General features: G+C 38.1%; 1 protein-coding gene across 1 annotated transcript in view; it reads left to right on the forward strand.

The window, feature by feature from the left end:
• Positions 1-23,949, forward strand: part of LOC140364812 (partitioning defective 3 homolog) — a 554,921-nt gene that overhangs the window by 266,288 nt on the left and 264,684 nt on the right. Inside the window, exon 15 of the mRNA XM_072451184.1 lies at positions 11,397-11,544. Coding sequence (XP_072307285.1) covers positions 11,397-11,544 — 148 coding nt within the window. The remainder of the gene's footprint in view (positions 1-11,396; positions 11,545-23,949) is intronic.

A 23,949-nucleotide genomic window follows, 5' to 3' on the forward strand; every position in this document is an offset into this window, starting at 1 on the left:
AACGCATGTAATAGTTGTTGCTTTTTTGTTCAAAAAAACAGCTTGGGGCCATTTTAATAAAGCGCGTGCAGATAAGGCGCGGTTGTAAATGAAGTCTTTTAGGTCAACATTGGAATAAGAAAAGTTAAACGTATAAAGCGCCTCCCCGGAGCTCTTTCCCTCCTCTCTAGCCCCGGTTCTGCTTGTTTGGCCTGGGCAGATATGTGTGCAGCGTGCCCTAGTTTGCTACTGTCACCGGGTCCGAATGGGATTGAACACTGGAGGCCACCATTGAAATGAATCAGATCCATCATTGTCTGGAGGGGGAGAGGAGCACAGCATTGCACAGCGGAGCCCCATAATGCATCAGTGAGGGGGGGGTATCCAGGCCACCCCGCTCGCCGCTGCTGCTGCTGCCGCTGCCGCTGTAAATTGCCTTGATCTCATCATTGGTTAGGCCCCAGAGCCAGAGGACTATCAGCAGTGTGGAGCAGGGAGCAGCGTGTGACTCGGTGTTGCAGGAGTTCAGAGATGATTGTGATATACCTATGAATGATCCGGTTCAGTTATTGGCTTTTGCCACAAGTATACCTCTCAAAATATCGCGTGAAACACTATGTGCATTTTGCTGTCTCAGAGACACAAAGATCAGCCCTTTAAGTACACACACCAAACTTGGACTAAAGGATTTGAAATACGTGTTAATATCTCAGTCTGATTTATTAAAGATTTAACTTTTTTTTTTAAATTTTACTAAATGTAAATGTATGTCCCAAATTTAATTTTTGCAATTTTTACACATATTTTTTGTATGAAATCATAACACAATGAGAATTTTACCCAAACAGAACTTAACCACAGAAGAAACTTGATACATCTAAATGTAAGGTTCCGGGCGTGGCTTTGGGTCCAGGGGCAAAGCTCTGCTACGTGAACGGCTGATGTCACGCATGCTTTTTAATAAATAAATGCATGTTTTAATTAGCAGCATTTCCACTCTCCTGAGCTCTGATTGGTCCTGCCCAACACGAGGGGTTGTCTACAAGTCTTACATTTTCACTGTCACACCTTAAGATCTGTTGAGGTCCAGCCATCTCTCTCTCAGAGCTGTAAAGTGCCCCATTAGCATTTGACTAGTTTTATGAGGCTATTGTAGACTGATGGGAGGTTGTGGCGCAGATCATTTGTATTTAAAGAAGTGTTTTCAAGATTCTGAAAGTCGAAACGTCTAAAACACTGACTGCCTTTGAAACCATGTCTAGACCACCACACCTTCACCTCTCCTGTTTGAATGTTCTAGCAATAATTCACACAAACACAAACACATATCCTTTGAATACAACACTACTTTGTTTTCACTCCATCTGTTTTACTCCTGAACACTGAATCCATTTGCTTGTGGACAGCTGCCATTTGAAAACACATCATTCTGCCCTAGATCGCTCTGGATATAATTAATTACTGACAATTTGCTGGAAAGCCAGTGATTGCATTGCTCACACTCACAGACGCTGCCGCTCTCTCTCTCTCTCCCTCTTTTTCATATTTGACTCATTTAGCCACACATGTGTTCAAGCAGTCACATTTATCAAAGCTATTCCAATTCTAATATTCAACTCGGTTCCTTTTATTCCGGGGCGCGTTAATTGAGCGGGGGGCCGAGCGGAGCAGGGCGCAGAAGTTATCCCGTCAGTCACAAGGCAATTTCGCTTCCATGTTTTATCATTGTTTGGGCTGGTTTTTGTTTGAAAGGCGTTCTTCAAAGTGGTGTTCGGGCCGACGCTGGAATTTGTTGTTATGCTGCTGAAATATTTATGACACGAGAGAGATATGTGTGAAAGCTGGAGTGGTTTTGTGTTTGTGTTAAAAAGTTATAAGCAACAAGAACAAATTCAAGAGGACGATGTCAAATTTATTGTTGCTTCTTCACCAAAAACATTCTTCTTGTTTCTTGTTTATCATTCGTTTCCATCTTCTTTTCATTTCATGAAATATACTGTATTTTCTTTCATGATTCCAGTGCGTGATGTTTGTTTTGCAGCGTGTAGATTTGAGTGAAATGTGTGAATTAAGTGTGGTGCTAAATGAGGCAAAATTCAAAAGGCAAAGATTTCTGTCCAAAAATACTTGAAATAAAAGCTTTGTCAGGCATCGGGGATGAAATGAATGGTTCAGTCAATTTGTTTTCGAAAAATTACAAAGTTCTGTTAAAAAAAAGTGTGATTTTTTTCAGTTAATTAACATGAAATGAACACGAAACATGCTGCAGCTTTGGCCTATTTGATGAACATTGAAGTTGGACGTACAGGGTTATTGTGGTTTTTTGCATCTTCCTGTGCTCATTATTTACTTTTTTAATGAATGGAAATGGGACTTACTATCGGATTTATGTGTACGGTTCTATGTACCTACAATAAAGGACTTTTAACTACAACAGATTCGACCCTAACACTACAGCGTGCGTCAAAGGGTATTTTTTATGTTTTCATTTGGTTTAAAGGAGAATTATTTCATGAATTGTTTGATTGATCAAAAATAGCTAATTAGGTTGTACTACACTTTGTATTATACTTTTGCTGCGATGTTCATCTTTGAAGTTAGGTGTCTTTTTTCTCTTATAACAAAAAATACACTTAAATACGCTTTACTTTTTCATATTTGGCTCATATATTTCTCATAAACTCTGATATTTTCACACACAGAAAACATTACATCATCTATTATGGACAAAAGTAAAATAGAAGAAAAAACTGACACATTTGACACACTGTGGATAAAATAGGGCAGGTTTTTTTAGAGCTCTCTTGGACATTTATTTGTTGGACGTTTGCTGCTTTTTATTTTTCATCTGCGCTCTCTCTGGTCGTGTTTTTTTCCCTCTGTTTTTTATAAGTCCTTAAATATATAAAAAATCATTTGAAATATAAACAAAAAGACTTCCCTGTTCATTAACTCTGAGAATAAAATGCTCACTCGCTGTTTAATACGGGCCAACACCATCTAACAGGACAAATCATTCTCATTCTGTTAATGTTGTGTATTTCCAATTGTAAATATCTTTGAGTGATGTTGACGCGTGCCGTTGCTCTGGATGTACATGACAGCTAATTACGGTTAGTGGCTTAACTGGACGTGGATGTGACAGGACTTGTACGGCATAATACTGCAGACTGACAGAAAATCACACAACACATTTTTAGACTGCCATGTCCTTGTTAACAGGCCATCAAGCGAGCGGGCAAACTTTTATCAGGTTATGCCTAATGATTAAAGGGAAAATGTCACATAGATGGAGTTTTTGCCCGCCAACTGGAAGGTAACCTGATCCAAGCACATTTTCTCTTTGTGTTCTTGGGTAAGACCAGCCTAAACTAGAATATAAATAGCTATGAATCTTTTATTTAGGCTGTTTTTTTGTCCGAATTTACACTGTAAAAGTCTGTAAGTTTTGTTTACAGTCAATTTTGATGATTGCAGAACTATTTGCACATATTGGGGAAAATTGCCTTTTTTGAGCTTTTAACCATGCTCTAACATTGTTCCCTCATCCAAAACATCCAAAACACACCTGGACTTATATATTGAGCTTCCATTTAGTTTATTGAATCTTGGTGAGAAAATTATCTCCCCTACGAGCATCAAAAACACTCCATTCTGGATTTCCCTGATGTGTTTGACGTTTTCTCAATCTGTGACGTGTCTCTGTGAATTTTCCGTGAGTCTACAAATTAAAGCTTAATTAATTCTGGTTAGGAATGTTTATTTTATACTGTTTTCATATGTTTATCTGGCCTCATATTGTTTTTGTAAAAAAATATTTATTTTAAGTTGCCAAAACATGAAATGCTGAAATAAAGGTACTCAAGAACATACACAATACCAATAACATTTCAAATAATGCATGTATTTCACAAAGTTTGGACTAAGTATATTTATTAGCATCGGGAATTAATCATTTTATTTTTTTCCCCAAACGAATATATTGCAAATGTGACAAAAATCAATCACAATTAAAAACAGACCCTCAAAAACACAGTTGTGATTATTTTTTCTTATTATGATGAACTAAAATAACTGTAAACTTAGACATATTGCAGACTTAGAAGCTGAATGAGAGATTTATAGTTTAACAAGACTATAGGTACTGTAAATGCATTCACATTCATTCACCGGGGGCTTGTCTTTGGACAGTGGGAGGAAGTCATCGTTCACCCCACAATTACCCTATAATAGTTTTATTAGTTTTACTTGGAAGGCAGCCAAGTGAAGCCGAAACATGTCATGGTACAATACAAAATAAAATACAGCTCTGACTTTAAGGATCGTAATCTCAATCCAAATTTATATTGGGAATCTTTTTTTAAATTTTGCTTTCTTGGCTCAACTTTCCTGGGTCCTGAAACTCTAAAATCGCCTCTGGACAAGTCACAGAAAGGGCATCTTTCATAAAAATACATAACAAACTCAAACAAAAAGAAAAGTATTTGTTAGTCCAGAACAGTAGCGCGTGTATTTATTCTGTTCACTCATTACCTGGCCATGAAGCCAGGCTCCAGCTAAATTATTGATGAAAAAGAGTATTGAAAACGGATGGTTGTCAAATCTGATTTCTTGCCTTCTCCTCAGAACTGTTGCATCAGTCTGACAATGTGCATCATTTAAATATCATTCTTAACAAATCTTTGACTGATTCTTTATTAAAAATGATGAAAGAAAACATGTCAATCAAGTAAAAAAAAAAAATAGATTCATTTTTTTTCTATATGGCTATATCGTTTTATTGTTTTTCTCTATTGTTTTTGGTGAAGCGTGCAACCCAAACCTGCCAAAACTGGAATTGAACCGGGACCTTGTTGCTGTGAGGCTGAACTGCTAACTATTATGCCATTCAAAATATTCATACATCTTATCATAGTTTAGTTTTTGTTATGTTCAGAATGTTGACCACTTTGGAGACCTTGCTAAAGCCCTGTTCAGACGGGATTAGCTGTGGGTAAATTGTAATAATTACGAACGTTGTCTGTGTTTTTAGTGCGATTCGTCCTTGTCTGTGAAGAGGGAGATAATCTAGTCCTGTGTGATGCTCATGCCTGTGATACGGGCTGTTTTTGAAGCTAATATTGATTCAAAATGTCTCTGCTGTTCATTATACGCCCAGATTTGAAGTCCTTTAATAATATTAATGTGCCACGGATAATTCAATGATTGTTTTGTTTACAACTAAAACTTTAAAAACTAAGGCTTTTGGAGCAAAGTTTGGATCGAGGAGCTTTGTCAGCCTGGATTAAAGACCACAAATATCATCATGAGAATGTCATTCTTATTATTTTTTTTAAAACATTTTATTTTTTATTTATGGTTTAGTTTTCACTCCAGACAGAGACAAAAAAGAAAGTATATGGGAAAAAAAATAATATATATTCTGATTCTGATCGCAATAACATGGGAAAAAACAATATTTCACACTACAATACAGGTCCATAACGCTAAATATTCAAACTAAAATAGAAGAAATGCTATCAACAGGGATGAATTGATCAGTTCTTGTCATATTTCACTGTGTTTATTAGTCATTTCCAGATTAAAGTTGGTAAAAATAGTGAATTATCGACATACTAATCTCGTTCAAATGCTCTCAAAAAACACAATAATTAAACTCTACAGACATCCTTGGGTAAAACAAATCTTATCCGAATAGGGCTTGACAGAAATACAAATATGTTGAGGATTCACATAAAATCCTGTCATTGAAATGTATAAATACTTTAGTGCCTTTCTTTGCTCTTATTTCAATAATGCATCACTGTTTCGGAAACGTCAGTGTTGTGTTCAGCCCAGAGACATCCAGTCCCCCCCAAACTGCTTAATCACTATTTATCCTCCTCTGTATCGACTTGGGAGTGGTCTGAGAGCGAGTGGGAGTATAGCCATAGCTTGTTCTGTTTATTAAAGTCCCACTAATGCAGCATCAACAACACTCGGCCGGCCCTGTCCGTAACCGCCTGGAACAGCATTGCTCTTTCTCAGGCAGAAGACACTTATGCGCCGAGACAGGAGGGAAGGAAGTGGCCGGGCCTAACAGAAGACGCAGGCTGGGATCAGAGCAGAGCTGATCGATGCCGCATTCAGAGAGCTATCAATCAAGGGTCCGGGCCGAGTAAATTATGCTTTTATTAGTATCGAGCTGACCACTGCAGGAGAGACGAGAGACAGGGAGCGAGCAAGGAGCAGAGCAGAAATACAAACCTGCCCTTTCACGTGTGTTAGTGTCCTATGAAGGGACTTTTTTCCCTTTAATAATCAAATGATATGGTGCTGGTGGTGGTGGTAAGACTCTTCTGTAGCCACACACGCCTCCAGAAGCTCACACACCACATGCATGCGAAGGTACAGTAACGTGGGTGTCTTGCCCAAGAACACAACAACCAGTGACCAATGGGTCCTTGGGTAAATGCTCTAACCCAGAGTATCCAGAGTGTTTTCATCAAGGCCCGCATATTGAAACACTGATGAAGTAAAGGGCAGAGCAAAGGTCATAGATTGGTGGTGAATACAGTCAATAATTCAGACCTCAATATAAATGTGTGATATTTATTCATTAACCTTTATGTAAGAACCTACTGAGAACGAGACCGGTTTTTCAAGGGTGAACTGGAGTTATAGGCTTGATAAAAACATATGAAAAAAAAAAAACGTCAGCAAAAAGTACTGCTAGTGGTAATTTGAGCCTGAGGTCGAAGAAGCAGAAGAAAGGTCTGAGGTTGCATGGATTGGTTTGTGGTAAACCACGAGGCTTCTCTGTGTTTTCTCTTTGCGCCCAGTGGAACCAACCTTTAAAGAACACAACATTTACTCTATAACATTATTGTCTCATCATAAAGACACTTGGAGTTGTATTTAGTTTGTTGCTCACATTTGAATGAATCCTGAATCAGAAACACGCATTTTAAATTTACTACGTCAAAGGAAGAAATCCCACGCCATTTTTAAGCCTATAAATAATTACCAGACTCTGAGCCTTTCTGCATCTAAACATGTTCTACAGCCCTGTGCTTATACTGTATTAGCAAGCAGGGGCACGTTTCATTTTTTTAAGTAACTACCTGTTTTTCATGGTTCATCCCCACTGCAGAGATTAGATGGTTTGCTAACAAACATGAACATTATTTTAAGCTCTAAAACATGGAATGCCAAAGCAACAACACTCAAGAGCATGTTGAAAGGCCAATAAAAACACCTTTAAAGTGTGTACACCTTCACCATCTTTACTTACATATTGACATTCCATACACTTTTATCATGATACCAACACATCCATGAAAAATGTGTCTACGACGTCTGTTTTCACTAACGTTTAAGCACTTTTACACTCTTATACCCCTTGTTTACTGAACAACTTCTCTCTCCTCTTCACTCCCTCTTGAGTGTTGGACTTCTCTTCTTTACTGAACTTTTCCCAGCCCCTAACCCACTGGATTTAGGTGGGCTCTGGGTGGATGTGACCAGACAATGAAAGCCGTGGAAGGTGTGGCTGGACCCTGCGTAGACAAACTGGCTTAAGGGTTGTAATTACGGCATTACGGCAGAAGGCTTGCTGGATTAGATCTCCACCGACAGGCTCCAAACCAGGAAATCGACTTTATTAGCCCCATGTTGACAGTTTAAGACCATCTCTGTCAACATCTTCCATGATAGAAGTGAAGATTGTAGGCTTGACATAGTCTGTAAACCCTATTTTAGTTCCCGCAGATTAACATGGCGTGTATAGTAACTGCAGTCCAGTGTGTTGAAGCGGTGCAGAGCCGTGATATCTCACCTTCTCTGTCAGCGCTCTAATCCTGTCTGAAAATGACTAGATTAAGGGAGATTAGTCACGAGGAAGAGAAGGAAATCCATACGAAAAACAGGAGATTTCATCAGAGACGTAGTGAAAAGTCCCAGGTTTGTTTATTGTCCTGTAAAACTGAATAATGATATATTTAAGAGTAAGTTCATGTTTGGTTTGTAAAGATTTTAAAATGAGTAGGTTGTGATATATGTACTTTATATAAAACAAAGAGCACATTGCAATATGCTGAATTTCATTTTTTGTTGTTTTTAACCATGTTATATTGTTGTCCCCTCAATTTTTATTTATTTTTTGACGTGGGACAGTGCATTCTTAATCAATACATCAGCAGCAGCTTCAACATAATTATACCAAAGTTAGCGCTGTAGCTAAATTTGATCTGTTGTCCTCTTAAATATTCCTTTAGACAACACTTAACTCTTAACTTATAACGTTTCCTAAAAGTGTTTTATTTGTTTTTGAAGTCATCTTTGAAAAATCTTTTTAATTTGAGTACATGCAAATAAATGTATTCAATATTTTCTAATCATATTTGTTAATGTATTTATGTGTTTTAATTCAAAAAAGCTTTATCCCATTTAATGTGGCTCTCAGGGTCCACTCACTGTAAGAATGTTCACCTCTGTTATAGAACATAATGCATATAAGATAGAGATATGTTGAATACCACACTGTGGAACATTTCAGGCAAAGCATTGGACAATAAAGGAATATCTTATCTTATCTTAACATCTCTACATCTAATCTGCCCTCTAAAAGTTTCTGTTGCTTCCATTTTAAACCTCTCAGGCGTAAGTAAAGTTACTCCTGAAGGAACAATTTGAACAAGTCCCATGCGGAATCCAAACTTGGCCCTGACGATGCCCCACAATGCAGCTTTTTCCTTCTGATCTTGTCTTGTTTACTCTGGGTCTCTATTGTGTTTGGGCTGCTTGCCTTGTCTGATCTCCTCGGCCCTTCTCCTCCGGGCCCCGAGCCAGCCAACTGTTGGGAGACATCAATATTAGCCTGGGTCTCCTGGTTTAAAGTCCGCTGGAGGTGCAGAAGCGAGAGGGAGCGAGAGGGAGCGATCCGTAATAGATCAGATGGTCCTTCCTCCGTGCATTCCCATGGCTGCCCAGAGGCGGCCGCAAAGCACTGTGGGAAATTAGGCCAAAGCTGCGGTCTCTTTGTTGAGTTTTTTCTGTTCTTTTTTTTTACTTCCTCCAAATGGTAAATGGATTTGGCTGGTACTGTACTATGTTATCCAAGTATTTAAATTGTGCAAGAAGATTCTTAATATGTATTCTGTGCTGCCATTGTGTTGTTGGGCAAGACACTTCAATCTCCTTATCAATCATATCAAAATCACTTGAATTATAAGTTGTCAAGGAGCACAGATAGGAACACAACACCTCTCGACCCTTCCAGGAGTGATATGTTTAGAATAGATGCAAATGCAGCCTCTTACTTGCTTGAATATTCTACTATATTCATTGGAAAGCAAATAAATAAATACCGTAGTTTCCGGACTATAAGTCACACCTTTTTTCATAGTTATATACTTATATTTATACTTATATACTTAAGATAAGATAATCCTTTATTGTCCCACATGGGGAAATTTCATTGGTGCAACGCAGGTAGATACAGAGGTAGATACAGAAGAACAGATCACTTATAGGAAGTCTGAAAAACACTTTCAGTAGAAGATCTCCTATAAATAAATAAAAACTCCCATAGACAAATAAATAAATAAATAAATACCATTGCATGTGATCCCGACAGTAATTGCACATGAATATGTGTCACGACAGCACATGGATTGCACATGAATTTCACAGTAATTGCACATACGACAGAATTGCACATCAGTATTAGGTTAGGTCAGTATTGCGACCTCCGTAGCGACTTATATGTGATATTATTTGTTATTTTCACACTTGCAACACATGTCATACTCCAGTGCGACTTATATATGTTTTTTTCTTCTCTATTATGCATTTTTTGGCTGGTGCGACTTATACTCCAGTGCGACTTATAGTCCAGACAATACGATACATCTTTTTTCATTCCAGTGCAGACACGTGGTTGTTGTTTATATGTTAAATCAAACTTGCAAAGGAGTAATAACTATTAATATCTAACGTCAACCCCTAGTTTCTAAAGTTCACTTATTGTGTGGCGCTCGATGTACATTTCATAGTCAAACTGTTGTGGCTATGTTTTGGCGCATTATTGTCCAGAATAATGTTTGATTTGTTTATTACAGGGTTGTTAGCATGTACGCTAATTTCACAGCGCTAATCACCAAAGATAGCAATCGACACAAAACACTTCTAGCCTACGCGTGCTAATGCTTTCTAACAAGGCTCTGGTGCTACTCTTGTGTGGTTGAGTGCTTGTCAGTAGCCAAAACGGCCCTGGTTTTTGAATAGTTTGGAGGCTAACGCTAACTCTCCCATTGAAACTCCATTAGCGCTAACTCTCCTGGAATAGAACCTGGATTATGGAACACATCGTTTCGTTTGCAAACACTGAAAGGGTCTAAAGTAGCGACGGGAAGATAGACCGGTTTGCCTGATACATCGGTGTGTACGATACATGTGCGTCGGTAGAAAGGTGATACATCGATGTAATTCAAGTGGCGAAATTAGGGCGCATCAGACTTTCAATTGTTTCCTCTAAAAATGTGTCCATTATATAACAACATGCCTATTTGTACTTCTAGCTATACTTTGCAGTCCTTTTGAGGATGCCTAGTTCAGCTTATTCCTCTATATTATTGATTAACTGACGCAGGCCTATTTTCACATTGGGCCAGCTGTGGTTCATTCACTTTAGCTTATTGCTGGACTCACTTGTGTTTATCAGCTCATGTTAAATCCATAGAGCTGGACGCCTGTAGGGTTTAGTCACGCTGATGGAGAAGAAAATACCATGTAAGCCGGGCTGGACATCACAACAACTTGCCTCTACAAATTTAATAGTTGCACAATATTGGGAAGTCACTGCATCTTCAAATATACTTCCTTACATGACTTTATTATACTACACAGCTATTTCTGTTTGGGGTGAAGAGTACTATCACTGTTACTATGGAGAGAGAGTTAGTTGAAAAACACATTACAGCCAATAGTCTTAAACTGATTGAATGGTATTTTTATCAAGAAAAGATTAAGAAAGAATCCTGCACGCTGTCCACGTTGCAAATAGTGAAGTTATTAGGAAATAAAGGACATTTCAGTTCTAGGTCTTCAACAGGTGAATGTTTTCTATCCTCTAAAGCACCCAGTTTCAAGACATTTATGTGCAAAGTTCTCATTTACAGTATATTGCTGGCTGATACCACAGTATAAAAATGCATAGGCTCATTACTGGCATATGTAATCGAGTCCAAATCATGTTTTGCTAGCGTTGTATGTGAAGAGACTATTGTTTTTTGCCTTGTCCTTGGTGCAGTTCATGTGCCCTAGAATACATTACTGCTCTGTTTTAAAATGTTGTGATGTCATGTGAACGCAACGTAATTAAAACATACCAAAGCCTGGATATTGCAGAGTAAAAATCAATGTCCTTGTGTTGACAGGATGTGCCGGTCAGTCCTCCACTGTCTGAAGTGTCCAGTGGCTCTCTGCTTGACAACCACGAGCGCCGCATCTCCCACTCCCTGTACGAGAGCATCGACCTGGACAACGTCTCCACTCCGCGGGGGGGCAGCATGATCGGGCGCATGGGTGAGTCACATCTCTAAGCATGGGTCATGTGAAAGGTGATTATTCTACAGGAAAAAATATTGACAAATATCCCAGCTCAACTGCCATTGGAGTTTCCACTTTCAAGTGTAATGAGTTTGCAGTATTTTTTAGTGATAAGGGACAGGGAATAAAAAATACTATCAATTCCACAAGGCAAATAACAATTCAACAGCCAGCTAGACCCCTAGAGCAAGTTTCCCCTGTGGCTGACAACACTGTCCAGGAGATCATCTACATGCTGCCTTGATGTGTTGCCCACCAGATTTTTAAAGTCTGTGCTGAGCAGTTTGTTAGCATCACTCAGACTGTAGTGACATACTGAAATATTCAGTATATCACTACAGTCTGGGACAGTCCTAGGGCTTTGAAAACCACAGTCATTAAGCCTCTCCCAAAGAAGAACAGTCTTGATGCTACAGTAATGAATAATTATCGGCTTGTCTCAAACCTGCTCTTTCTCGGAAAAATCCTTGAAAAAGCTGTCTATCAACAGCTTACTCACTCCCTCATACAGAATGATTGATCTTTTCCAGTCTGGATACCGGTCGTATCACAGCACTGAGACTGCTCTTATTAAAGTAACACATGACATGGCATGGTCTCAGTCTTAGTCCTGCTGGATCTCAGTGTCGATCATGGGATCCTCCTGCTCCCATTATTGTGACTGGTCTCATCCCATCCCTCTACTAACTGATGATTTTGTTTTTCTATTATAGTTGTAATGCTATTCGCCCTTGATTATTCTTTACCTCCTCAGCTACGTTCACTAATAAGAAGTGTGGTTGACCTGCTAACCCCACATTTGAATGAAAAAGCGTCTGTTTTAATCTTAAATTAGACATGTCTGTTAATCTGACGCGCATTGATCCTTTCGCACATCCAACCTAGCTTTTCTCCCCTCCATGTCTCTGTAAAGTCCATCCTCATCTCCTAGCCTTGCGTCCCCTCTCTTCAGCTAGCATCCGCGAGTATTGTTTGCGGGGATTAGCGTCACAGCCAAGCCGGCGCGGTTTCACTCGGTCAATTCCCATCCAGCGCCCGTTGACATCGCTAGCTAAAATCTGAGCTCCCAGCGTGGAATTGGAATTGGCAATTCAATCCTGGAGCGATCGCGGCTGTCATGTGGCCATCGACAGACCTTTCACATGCGCGCGAGAGGCTAACGGTGATGCTATCGGGTTAGCGCTGAATAGGTTGTCTGGCCAGGAGCATGGACCTTTATTTATTTATTTTTGATGGATGTATTAGCCTCAGCATATTCATGAAAAAAAATATATGTAGAAGAAGAAAAGAAAAAGAAAAGTTAAAGGTTTCTTTTTTGATACAATATACAAGTTATAGTTCCTTCATTCAAAGTAAATGCATACATTAGTATACATTTCAGACTTAAAGTGAATAAGACAGGTTAGACTGCAGATTTCACTAATATGTAGTGAACATGATTATGTTTCAGATTTTACTAAACATTTAGTTTAGTTGTCCCCAGTTTGACAATTTTGGTAAAGTTTATAAATGTTACTCCACAGCTTTTACCTAGCAACCATATTATAAACAAGGGCCAAAATTCATATAAATTACACATTACAGTTCTGATTTGACAATAAATATTACCTAACACCAACATAACACCTCTATTTGGTTATTATATGTTCTATTACTTAACTGCCTCTGTGTTTTAAATGGTACGCCGCATATTGATGACATCACAGAGAGATTCGGCTCTACTTCACAATGTCCCTTTTGGGAGACGGAAGGAGACCTTTAGCTTTTAATCATATTATAATTGCCCCCCTTGTCATTAAACCACTCAAACTTATATTCATTACTGATTCATGCATATTTGAGTATCTTAACGGTTATTGCTCTGGCTTCACAGCAAGAAGGTCCTGGGATTGGGTTTAGGGGGTCCTGAGTGGTGAGGCCTTTCTGCGTGGAGTTTGCATGTTCTTTCCATGTCTGCGTAGGTTTCCCCTAGCACTAAAAAACATGTACAATAATATGCTAGTGCGTTGTAAGAGTGAATCAGGGACAACGGATATGGAAATGAGCCCACGGCTACAATCCAGTGTGTTTACAGCATGTGTATCATGTATGTTCATTAAAATGCACCAAATAAACAGACAAAGCACACTCTGTCATGCCCACTGATATTTACTTACTTCGTTCTGCAATTTTATTTTCTTAAATGGTGACACATGTAGGATTTGGCAGCCAATTTGACACAATCCATTTGACGGAAAAAAGAAAACAAAAAGTCTCTGTTCCTGTTCCTCTGTCGTGAACTGAAGCGCTCCATAGGGCAACATCACTTAAAGGGGCAGACTTGTTTTTATTAAGTAATATAATAATACATCTTCTTCAAGATTTAAACTTCTTTGTATAGTTTGAGTGAGAGCCTGTATTTAAATGACTGGTTTGGGATGGAAATGGTTAGAGTTTGGAATAGATAGAGAAATCTGAGTAAAAAAAATTGAAGTATGGGATAAGAGTCCATTTTTCAAGGTCCGTCTTTATAGCGACGGGTTTTTTTCTCTAAAATTCTTGAGAACTCTTTTTGGAGAACTACTTATTTGTTGTGTTTCCGTCTCGCGGAGTGATTTGTCTTTGTAACATACTTGTATTATTTTGTTTATTTAAAAAACAAAAGAGTTCTTCCGTTATTTTCACTCAATAATTGTATATCTATATTATAATCCCACTCTCAATACTCCTAAGACTTTCTTGTATACTTACAGGAAATAGTCCTCCTGCCCCTTCACTCAAGTGCATCTTCAAATTTGTTGTTTTCAATTTCCCCATGTGTACCTTTTAGCACTCTGTTGTCAGAAAAAAAAAAACATGATTGAAAAGTTTGCACCTCTTCAGACTACAAAGCTCTAAATAGTGAAAGTTTTTTGGGTCGCGGGGGTGGAGTGGGTTCGGAGGACTGGAGTTATCAGATCCGTACCCTGCTAGTGTCTGGCGGCGGGTTAAAAATGTCATCTCTCTTTCTTCTCTATCTTCAGGCTGCCTCCAAGTCGTAGCCTCATTAACCCAAGCCTACGGTGCTCCGTGACAGCTCTTGATCTCTCTAAACCGCCACAATTCTGCTATTTCAAATTATCAGGAGACGGGAGGGAAAGCAAAATAATGTAACATGATGTGCGTGATTGCTGAATTTGTATGGGGAAATGTAAAAGTTAGTTATAAAGTTGGTAGAGGACAGACATAAATATTTAAATGTAGTGGGATTTAGAACTTTTGACATTTTTTCTGATTCCTGCAAAGTTAATAATGGCTCAGATGGTGGAACGGTCGCCTTATAACTGGAAGGTTGACAGTTGAATCCCAGTTTATTTGGCATATTTATGCTGTTTTACATATACATTATAGTTTTACACCAATCGAGTTGGTATCTGTTGAGAAAACAATGAAAAATCTGTAGAAAGTGACATCACGCTAAGGACACTATGTAGAATTTACACAAAGAAACAACTTTTTTGACATTCTAAACTTTAATTCAACACAATAAAGTCATTAGATGAGATTTTGTCCAGTGTTTGATGGGTAATTTCAATGTGTTTAGTCAAAGGCACTTTAAATCTGATATAAAACTGTAGTTTTAGTAAAGTTTATTAATGTTTATTAACTAGAAAAGCTTTAATAAAGTGCTACAGTCACACCGCAGGACATTTATGTTTTTGCTTGATATACAAAAATATAGAAGACATTACTGTGTACTGTTGAGTAGAATTACATTAACATTATTTAGAGAGCCATTTAAACTGACATATCATGTATGCCATATTTACTGCTCTGTGAATGAAAAAAGCACACTCTTGCTTACTCTCACTCCTCCAGTAGTTGTCATAACCGTTTACATTGACGGAAGCTCTTCGCACTCCACCGCTTTCACATCTTACCACCTCTTCGTGACTCTGCGGCATTTGTCAGTGTATTTACGGCGTTTTCCCGGAGGCTGCCGTCTGTTCCTGTTTCCCAGCGTCCTCTGGTGCGGCGCAGACAGACCAGACAGGCTCAGACATATTGGTTGCGGTGGCAGTAGTGACAGCGGTGGTTGGAGGCGCACATCGTCAGGTTAGGGCCGAGCACACGCAGCCGCGGGGCCCTGACTGACAGCTCCACGCTCGGGATACTTAAGAGCTGCTGAAGTACCTGGACGCGAAGGCCGAGCAGTGGGCGACGGAGGCGTTGGGAAATGGTTATTTTAGCGGTATGTATTTCATGAAACACATTAAAATACCCGGAAAATACATATTTAACCACTACACAGAGTTACAAAGACATTTAATAAGGTAAAAAAATATTAGTTCTTCTTTAAAGTTTAAATAAAGCTTTCCTGGCATGTAAACTACTACTACTGCAATACCACACCTCTATTCATTACTTTTATTACTGCTTGCCACTGCTACTCCTTCTACTCATAGTACTTTTACATCTACTTCTGTTACTGCAGCTGCTGTTGTATCATTACTCCAACAAAATCTCCAGCCACAACTGTCTTACATGCCTCATTTTTTGCCTCTTATGCTGTATTCTTACTTCCTATATAGTCGATACTTCAAATTGCAACTATACTCCTTATCATTGTTGGGTATCTTTACATTACCTCGTTACTGCCCTTGAAAACTAACGCGTTTACGTTACTGCGCTACTTTGTTATTAAAGTGATGCGTTAAAGTACTCTTGCGTTTAACATTATTGTATAACCTTGTGCGCAGCGTTGTTGAGAACAGTAACGTATTCATTAAAATATCAAATAAACAAGCAAAGTGAATATGTTTGACTGAGCTTTATCTATATTGTTATGTTAACAGATTACCACAATGCAATACCATACAATAAGCACGTGTAGGCCTGTCCTCAAGCAATGAAAAACATCACTAAAACTAAATTAGTATAACTTCTTATAACGAAGAAGAAGAAGAAGAAGCGACTGGGAAACAAACCGTGCTCTGGGATTGAGGCGAGAACCAAAACTAACGCATTACTACACTTCTTATGGCACTGCTCCGTCCGACTTTGACTACTTTTTGCGCCGCATTATTCTCCACCTGTACATACTTTAAAGACAGCCAAAGCTCTCTCTAACCCATTCTCCCGCTCTTCTCTGTTCCATTATCTTGCCTGGCCCACAAATAGACCCCGACGTGGAGGTAAATGGAATGAAATGGCTTTGCTCCTCGAGAATTAAGACCGGGCCCAGGTAGAGAGTTATTGTGGATGGCAGTAAGTCGATTCCTTGAAATAGTAAACTTCATATTTCAGTTTAAAAAGAGCAAATAGCTCCCATGTTTTAGAGCTTGTTTTATCTCAACTCACTCGGTATTGATTAGCCACCGAAGCGCGTCGCCTGTTTCCTTGCTCGACGTCTCCTCCTTTCTTTCTTTCCGTCTCAAACTGCTCTGATTGTGCACGAGGAACGATTGTATTAAGTATAGGTATTGTAATTACCATGGCAACTGACAGCGCAAATTGAACAAAATGACAGGCGTTATCGAGCAGGTGTAGTTTGGTCGCGTTGATTGTAAAAGGGTAGTGATTTAGGGTAGTTATTGGAAGTAAAAGTACATGTAGAGACTGTATTTAGAGATCTGGAACACAGTGTCATCGAACAGAAAATGTCTCATGTTTCTGGTATGTCCAATTATAATAAAGTATGCACAAACATGCCACTGAAAAATACATCTAATTGTAGTTATCTTTACAAGCACGATATCTGATTTCGGAGTTATCAGATTATTGAAAGGTCATGTAAACGGTTCCTTCTTGATGTGAGTAATCAGATTTATTGCTGATTATTCACAAATGTGCTGTTTTTTATAAGAATAATAATAAGAACAAAAGGGCAAACTGAAATTTTAAAATGCATTGTACTTTGTCTTCCAAATACATCAGCTACTCTTAAAATCCACTAATTGGTGTTTGCGGCGATCAGATTTCACTTGTGCATGTAAACAAACACCAGAAATCAGATCTAATTATTGTATTATTCCAGTTTGATTCTTACTGGCCTTGTAAATGTTCCCACTATACTCTTATTTGGACACTAACTCCAGATTCTTATACAATGTTACTATTTCGGCGGTTAAAAAACACATTCTCCTTCTGAATTGCAAATTGTTATCAAATAAGTATCTAGTTTTGCTTCTATTTTACATCAGACTTTTTTTTTACCCGAGTAAATACATATACATGCTGTCAATTTACTCCAGTTGAATGAGTTACTTCGTTCAGCCGCTAATACTTCCAAAATGGTCACATTTATATAGAGCTTTGAGTGCATTAAGCGCTATATGAATGTAACCATTTAATACTTTCAAAGCTACAAAGCACTCCTACTGATACTTATACACTTACTCCTACCACCACAGGGAGTAGCTTTAGTTCAGATATTTCCAGTCACAACATTCTTGGTCAGTATTTATGTGGTTAACGTTCCTACTTTCTCCCTTCAGAAAAGACACAAAGTACAAAAGTTCAGTACAAAATATGGCCAAGATGCCAAATGCAGAGCTCGGACCCATTTTTGCTCAACTCAAACGGTAGTACTTCTTACTGCAAATTTTGAAAAATGACCTCAATAACCCAATATATATATTTCAATGTGCTGCACTTTTGTTTAGCCGCTTCGACTTAGAAGTATCTGCTCCATTATTTGTCAAGAGCTTTTCCTGTTCCTTTCAGCCCAGTCATTCAGACACAGCTTTGTTCCGTCTGATTCTTAAATCAAAGGTTTCAGAGTATCATTGGAAACTGGCAGGTGGTCCTCGTACTCTGCTTGAACTCCTCTTTTACATCCCAAAATAAACCGACTTAGTCACCCTTTTTTATGCCACATTCATGAGGTTCTGTGGAGGTGAAGAATCCACCGAAACACACTCTGTAGACAAAAGCTGACAGATTATGGAGGTATATAGAAGTCTGTCAGTACATGGCGCTAGGGTTTTTGTAAAAGGTGGTTGCCAACACACCTTTACCTTCCGCTCGTCTAATTGAAAAGAGCAGCGAGGTGCTGTCTTCTCACGCTGAGGTGCAAATTGAATGTGCTCTGTCTGGAGAAGTGGCTGCATGCTTCGCCCAGAGCGCAGAGAAATTGGCATGAATTCCGGAATTTGGGCACCTGAATTCAAAGTGAAGTAAACCATGATGCAAACACTTATGATGTAAAATCCCTCACATCAGATTGACTTGTTGATGTGTAAATGAGCTACAATGTTGGAGTTCCAGTGTAGAAATGTCAACTAGTTTGTTTCTCTGGTTAAAAAAGTAAAAAATAGTGATGGGCAGAATTATACCAATATATCAATACTGACAGAAATATCGAAAAGTGTCAATACTTAGCAAAAATATCGATCATAAGCGCATCTTACGGTTCCCTGATTATTTCTAAGCACCACTCTGTCCCCCAGACCTCCTCTTCCTCCCTCGATGTCCTCCTATGTCCCATCACCTTATCGTCCTGTCCAGATGTATTCCTGTTCTCCTGTCCGTCTGTCCGGCTATCCTGCTGTCCCCTATCCTCTTATCCTTCTGTCGATTTATCCTCTCATCCTACTGTCCTCTCATCCTCCTTCCCCCTATTTTCCTATCCTTCCGTCCTCTCATTCTCCTGTCCTCTTATCATCCTATCCTCATGATCAATTCAATGCAGTTTATTTTTGTAACGCCCAAACTCACAGCAGCAGTTGCCTCGATGGACGACAATGAACTAGAGAAGCAGATTAATCAATGTTCACAGTAGTTTAGCAAATGGATAATCGTCCCTGTCCTTAGACCCTCCTTCCGCAGGAAAAACTACACTCTTATCCTTCTTCCTACTCTCTTGTCTTCCTTGCCTCCTGCCAGTGCCCTCTCGGTCTACTTGTACTCTGCAGTGTGTACAGATCTGTCCATGTCCCCCTCACATGTGTCCACAGGCCCATTAACATGCTCAGTGAGTGAGAGAGAGAGAGTGCGAGAGACATAGAGGGACAGAGAGGACAGACCCAGACACCGTTTCCGGCCCGTTGCCTTCTGCTGCCACCTGGAACATGTGCTCTTCGAGGGTCGAGTCAGGAAACTGGAATCAAGTCAGAAAATACAAGTGGTGCCGTGTTTTTTGGACGTGCACCAAAAACTAATCAAGGAGTCTCCAAGGCAGTGCTGAAAGGTGAAAAGTACACTATTTTGTAGATGAGCCAAGGTTTGTATGGAAAATGTGCCTGATATTCTGAACAAAAGGCCCTAGTTTACGTCTGTGGCATAGACGCCAACTATTGATAGTTTTGGACGACGTAGCATTGGTAACGTTAAACACAATATTGATCAAAAACGACTACACCAGCTCATTGACTTCCCCTTTATAGTACGTCAGAGTAAATGTCATCACTACAAAGTGCCAGACCATGTTGACAGATCACAGTACCAAGCTTTATGTGTTGATTTTTTTTAAGCATTTTTTAAGAATGAATGTGAGCATTGATATGGGAGAGGATAATGTATTTTGTTTTTATTTTTAACGATGCAGAATCACTCAAGTTTGAGTATTTCAGTGAAAAACACTACACAATAATAGTCCATTTTGCATAATATGTCGCCTTTATAGCAAGACACTGCAGGGGAAAGTCTTACATTTAAAATGTCTTCTTTAATTCCCTTACATAACAGCAAGGAAACATTATTACACGTTTTTCAGTATTTAATAGTTTAAAGTTGGATATGTTGACATCTTAGATCTTTTAAAGAATATTTTACACAGTATCTGAGTAAACGTAATCTTAACGAAAGTTGTAAAAAATATTGTAAATGTATATGTCATGATGCTGAGTGGATAACACAGATGCTGGAGTTGTGAGTTTGATTCCGGCTCCGACAATTTGCTTTTATGTCCTTCCCCCTCTCATTTCTATTTCACACTGCGGGCCAAAAAAAATCCTTAACAAAAAATAAATAAATAGATGCATAAATAAATAAATAGACAAAATGCATAAATAAATAAAGAAAACTAAGAAAAAGGCTTTTTAAATAGTTAAGTCCTGTTTAAATAAAGGCTTCAACCCACCAGAGTGCCTTGGTTTTACATCCTTGTCAGACTAAACACTTGCTTTAGTAAGAGAAGACCTCATTTGAAGATAAATGTTCCACATGAATTAAGTGGATTAAATGAAATCAAATAATAAAACCACTTTTGGTGCAGATTGGACAATGTCGTTTATGGTTTATAGGTTCAAAGAGCAAAAAACTAAGAATAAGCAGTTTAAACAAGGCTTCAAACAAGAGCTTCTAACACCCACATGCCTCCAGGCCCTTTCAAACCCCAACTGGAGTGTTATTTTTTCCTTTCAGAGAATTGAGCCAATCAACTAAATGTTCCGATCAATGGTATCGGCGTGGCGGGTGATAGGAGCTCTGTTTGAATTGTCCGGGTGGTGGGCCCCTGGTGAGCGTTCTTTCCTCCTCAACACTGCGTCTTTACAGTGATTACCCGCTCCTGTCCACCCACGGCCCTTTGCAGCTATGGGCCCCAGCGGATCCACTAATCACCCCCCTTTACCTGGATCAATGGAAGAGAAGAGGGTTAGGGTTAGAGAGAGAGAGAGAGAGAGAGGTACATGGAGAGAATGTTGAAAGAGAAGGGAACAAGAATAGACAGATGGCAAAGTAGAGTAGAAATCTGGAACAGTTTATATCTGATTCTGTTGGACAAATGCCGCCTTGATAAATAAATGAAATAAATGAAATAAATGAAGTAAATGAAGTAAATGAAATAAATGAAATAAATGAAATAAATGAAATAAATGAAATAAATGAAATATTGAAATAAATGAAATAAATGAAATATTGAAATAAACGAAATAAATGAAATAAACGAAATAAATGAAATAAATGAAATAAATGAAATAAATGAAATAAATGAAATAAATACATTAAATAAACTAAATACATTAAATAAACTAAATACATTAAATACATGAAATAAATGAAATAAATGAAATAAATGAAATAAATGAAATAAATGAAATAAATGAAATAAATGAAATAAATGAAATATTGAAATAAATGAAATAAACGAAATAAACGAAATAAATACATTAAATAAACTAAACACATTAAACACATGAAATAAATGAAATAAATGAAATAAATGAAATAAATGAAATAAATGAAATAAATGAAATTAATGAAATTGAATATATATGGTTGTCTAATTCATTATCAGACAAATCAAAATAGATGACAACAGCTTTGTTTTCTTAAATTAAAGTGACATGTTTTTTATGGCTATCTAATTGTTACTACATTTGCCCGTATGATACCTGTTATAAATATAGAGGATTCATCATTCAAGAAGCAGTTTGTGAAGAAAATTTGAAAAATATGTTGAAAATTACAGGACAAACTTCGTACTTACACGTAGCTGAATTATTTTTCTGCATTTAAAAAGATCCATTACATTGCTGTTTTTTTTTGTTTAACTGATAATTCAACCATTCTGCCCTTGGTTCTTTCTACACATTTTTCGTTCCTTGTTTTCGTCCGCGTGATGCTCAGATATGTCTGTGAGAAAGCCGTGTGTCTGCTGATGCTTTTGGATGCATACTGCTGCCTTGTATCCCACAGACTGTAGCCGTGAATGGGCCCAATGTTTACAGCGAGGTTCAGGTCAGTTCACAGAATAATAGTGTTTTTGACAGCGGCTCTGATAATGGAATGCATCAAAAGCCACATTCAGCTTTACAGTAAAGAAGTGTTTTTGTTATATTGCACTAAAATGTTAAAAGTACTCAAATGCTTTCAAACCAATTTTGTGCTGAATCAACCTTTTGAGAATGTAACTATATTGCATAAGTTGTTTTTCCAGAGTGAAGCAGTGTAAATAAACCTGGAATGAACCTAGAATGGAGCTAAAGCCACGTTTCGACAGGTTGGTTTGTTTAATGGCGGGTTTGTGTTCTGGCTCCCAGGGGTCTGGTACATGAACCTAAACCTAAATGGTACTTGAATTACACTTTTTAATCACAAGACCGATTTCAGGTGTTTAGTAATTCCGTAGTTTGTATCAGCGTGAAACGTGGCTAAAGCTAGCATAATTTTTTTTTTTTTTGCATTTAACTTCTACAATGCGTTTATATAATGCATTGGGTTTGGATGATGTCAGACACATTATACACTGGAAATATAATATTTTGGGCCTTGATGTAGGAGCTGTGAGGCGATAAACAGGAAACGGCTAACATGCTTTGCTAGTTCTGTTTTGCTAATTTTGTCAGTACAAGATATAAAGCTACCAGTTGATATTTGGTGAGAAATTGTATATATATATATATATATATATATATATATATATATATATATATATATATATATATATATATATATATATATTGTTTGTGTCTGCTTTTTACTGTCTTGTTTTCACCAGAGTTTGCGATCTTTCATTCTTTTTATTATTATTATTTTTTGTACGTGTGCTTGCCTTAAGTGGATGAGTGAAACCGGAGCACCTTGAAAACCATAACCTCTCCCATTTCCACTAATGTTTGGACAATTGATCGAGTTAAAGCCCTGCTGTTCCAAATCCTATTAGGATCATTTAACCCGAAGGACAAAGAACGTTAACCGTCTACAAATGAGCCTTAGGTAAAACTCATTCAACACTTCTCCTTTTACCTCGTAATTCCGTCATTTGTTTAACTTTGCTTTTGCTTTCATATGACCGCAACAGTTCTGGCTACACCAGCATTATGTAATTATAAACGCCAAAAAACAGTTCCATTCTAAACTCCACCTGCGCCTTTACAACAAAGTCCTTGGTCTACAGGAACTTTATTTCCATTATTTCTTTACCGATGATTGAACGCTACTCATTTTGCCTTAGCCCACTGTGCATTTATCGTTGGTGCGGCTCTCGGATCGTGTTTGGGGGTCTGCCAGCATAAATATTGCTGTCTGCTGTTAGTGATTACACGCAATCGCTTACAAACCATTACATTTGCGAAATCGTCTCAATTGGATGGAAAGTAAAACAACGCTATAGGGAGCCAAGCATTTGTGTATGTTTGGGTAACATTAGCGAGCAGATGTGGAGTGTGGATTTTCATTCAATTAAGTACTGTATCGGCTTTAGAAGTATAAATACATCTGTAACTATGGCAATAATTTATGGGATTGTACTTGGACATAAACTCAAATGTGGAAAATTCTCTATTTTTCCTTGGAATTTCCGCATACATAAATGGAATATAGACAAAACTAAATAACTAGCCTTTCTTAAATAAGTAGTAGCATTGTATGGAACTGAATGCTGTTTTTGAAGAAGAATCAATGAGCGCAGGAGTGAACTCTGTGAAAGTAAAAGACGTTATAGATTTAGTTCCTGATTGTTAGGGGACATGTCTTCAT

Source organism: Eucyclogobius newberryi, unplaced genomic scaffold (genome assembly GCF_026437365.1).
Source record: "Eucyclogobius newberryi isolate DKJ021-1_F unplaced genomic scaffold, fEucNew1.0.hap1 SCAF_18, whole genome shotgun sequence".
Lineage (NCBI taxonomy): Eukaryota > Metazoa > Chordata > Actinopteri > Gobiiformes > Gobiidae > Eucyclogobius > Eucyclogobius newberryi.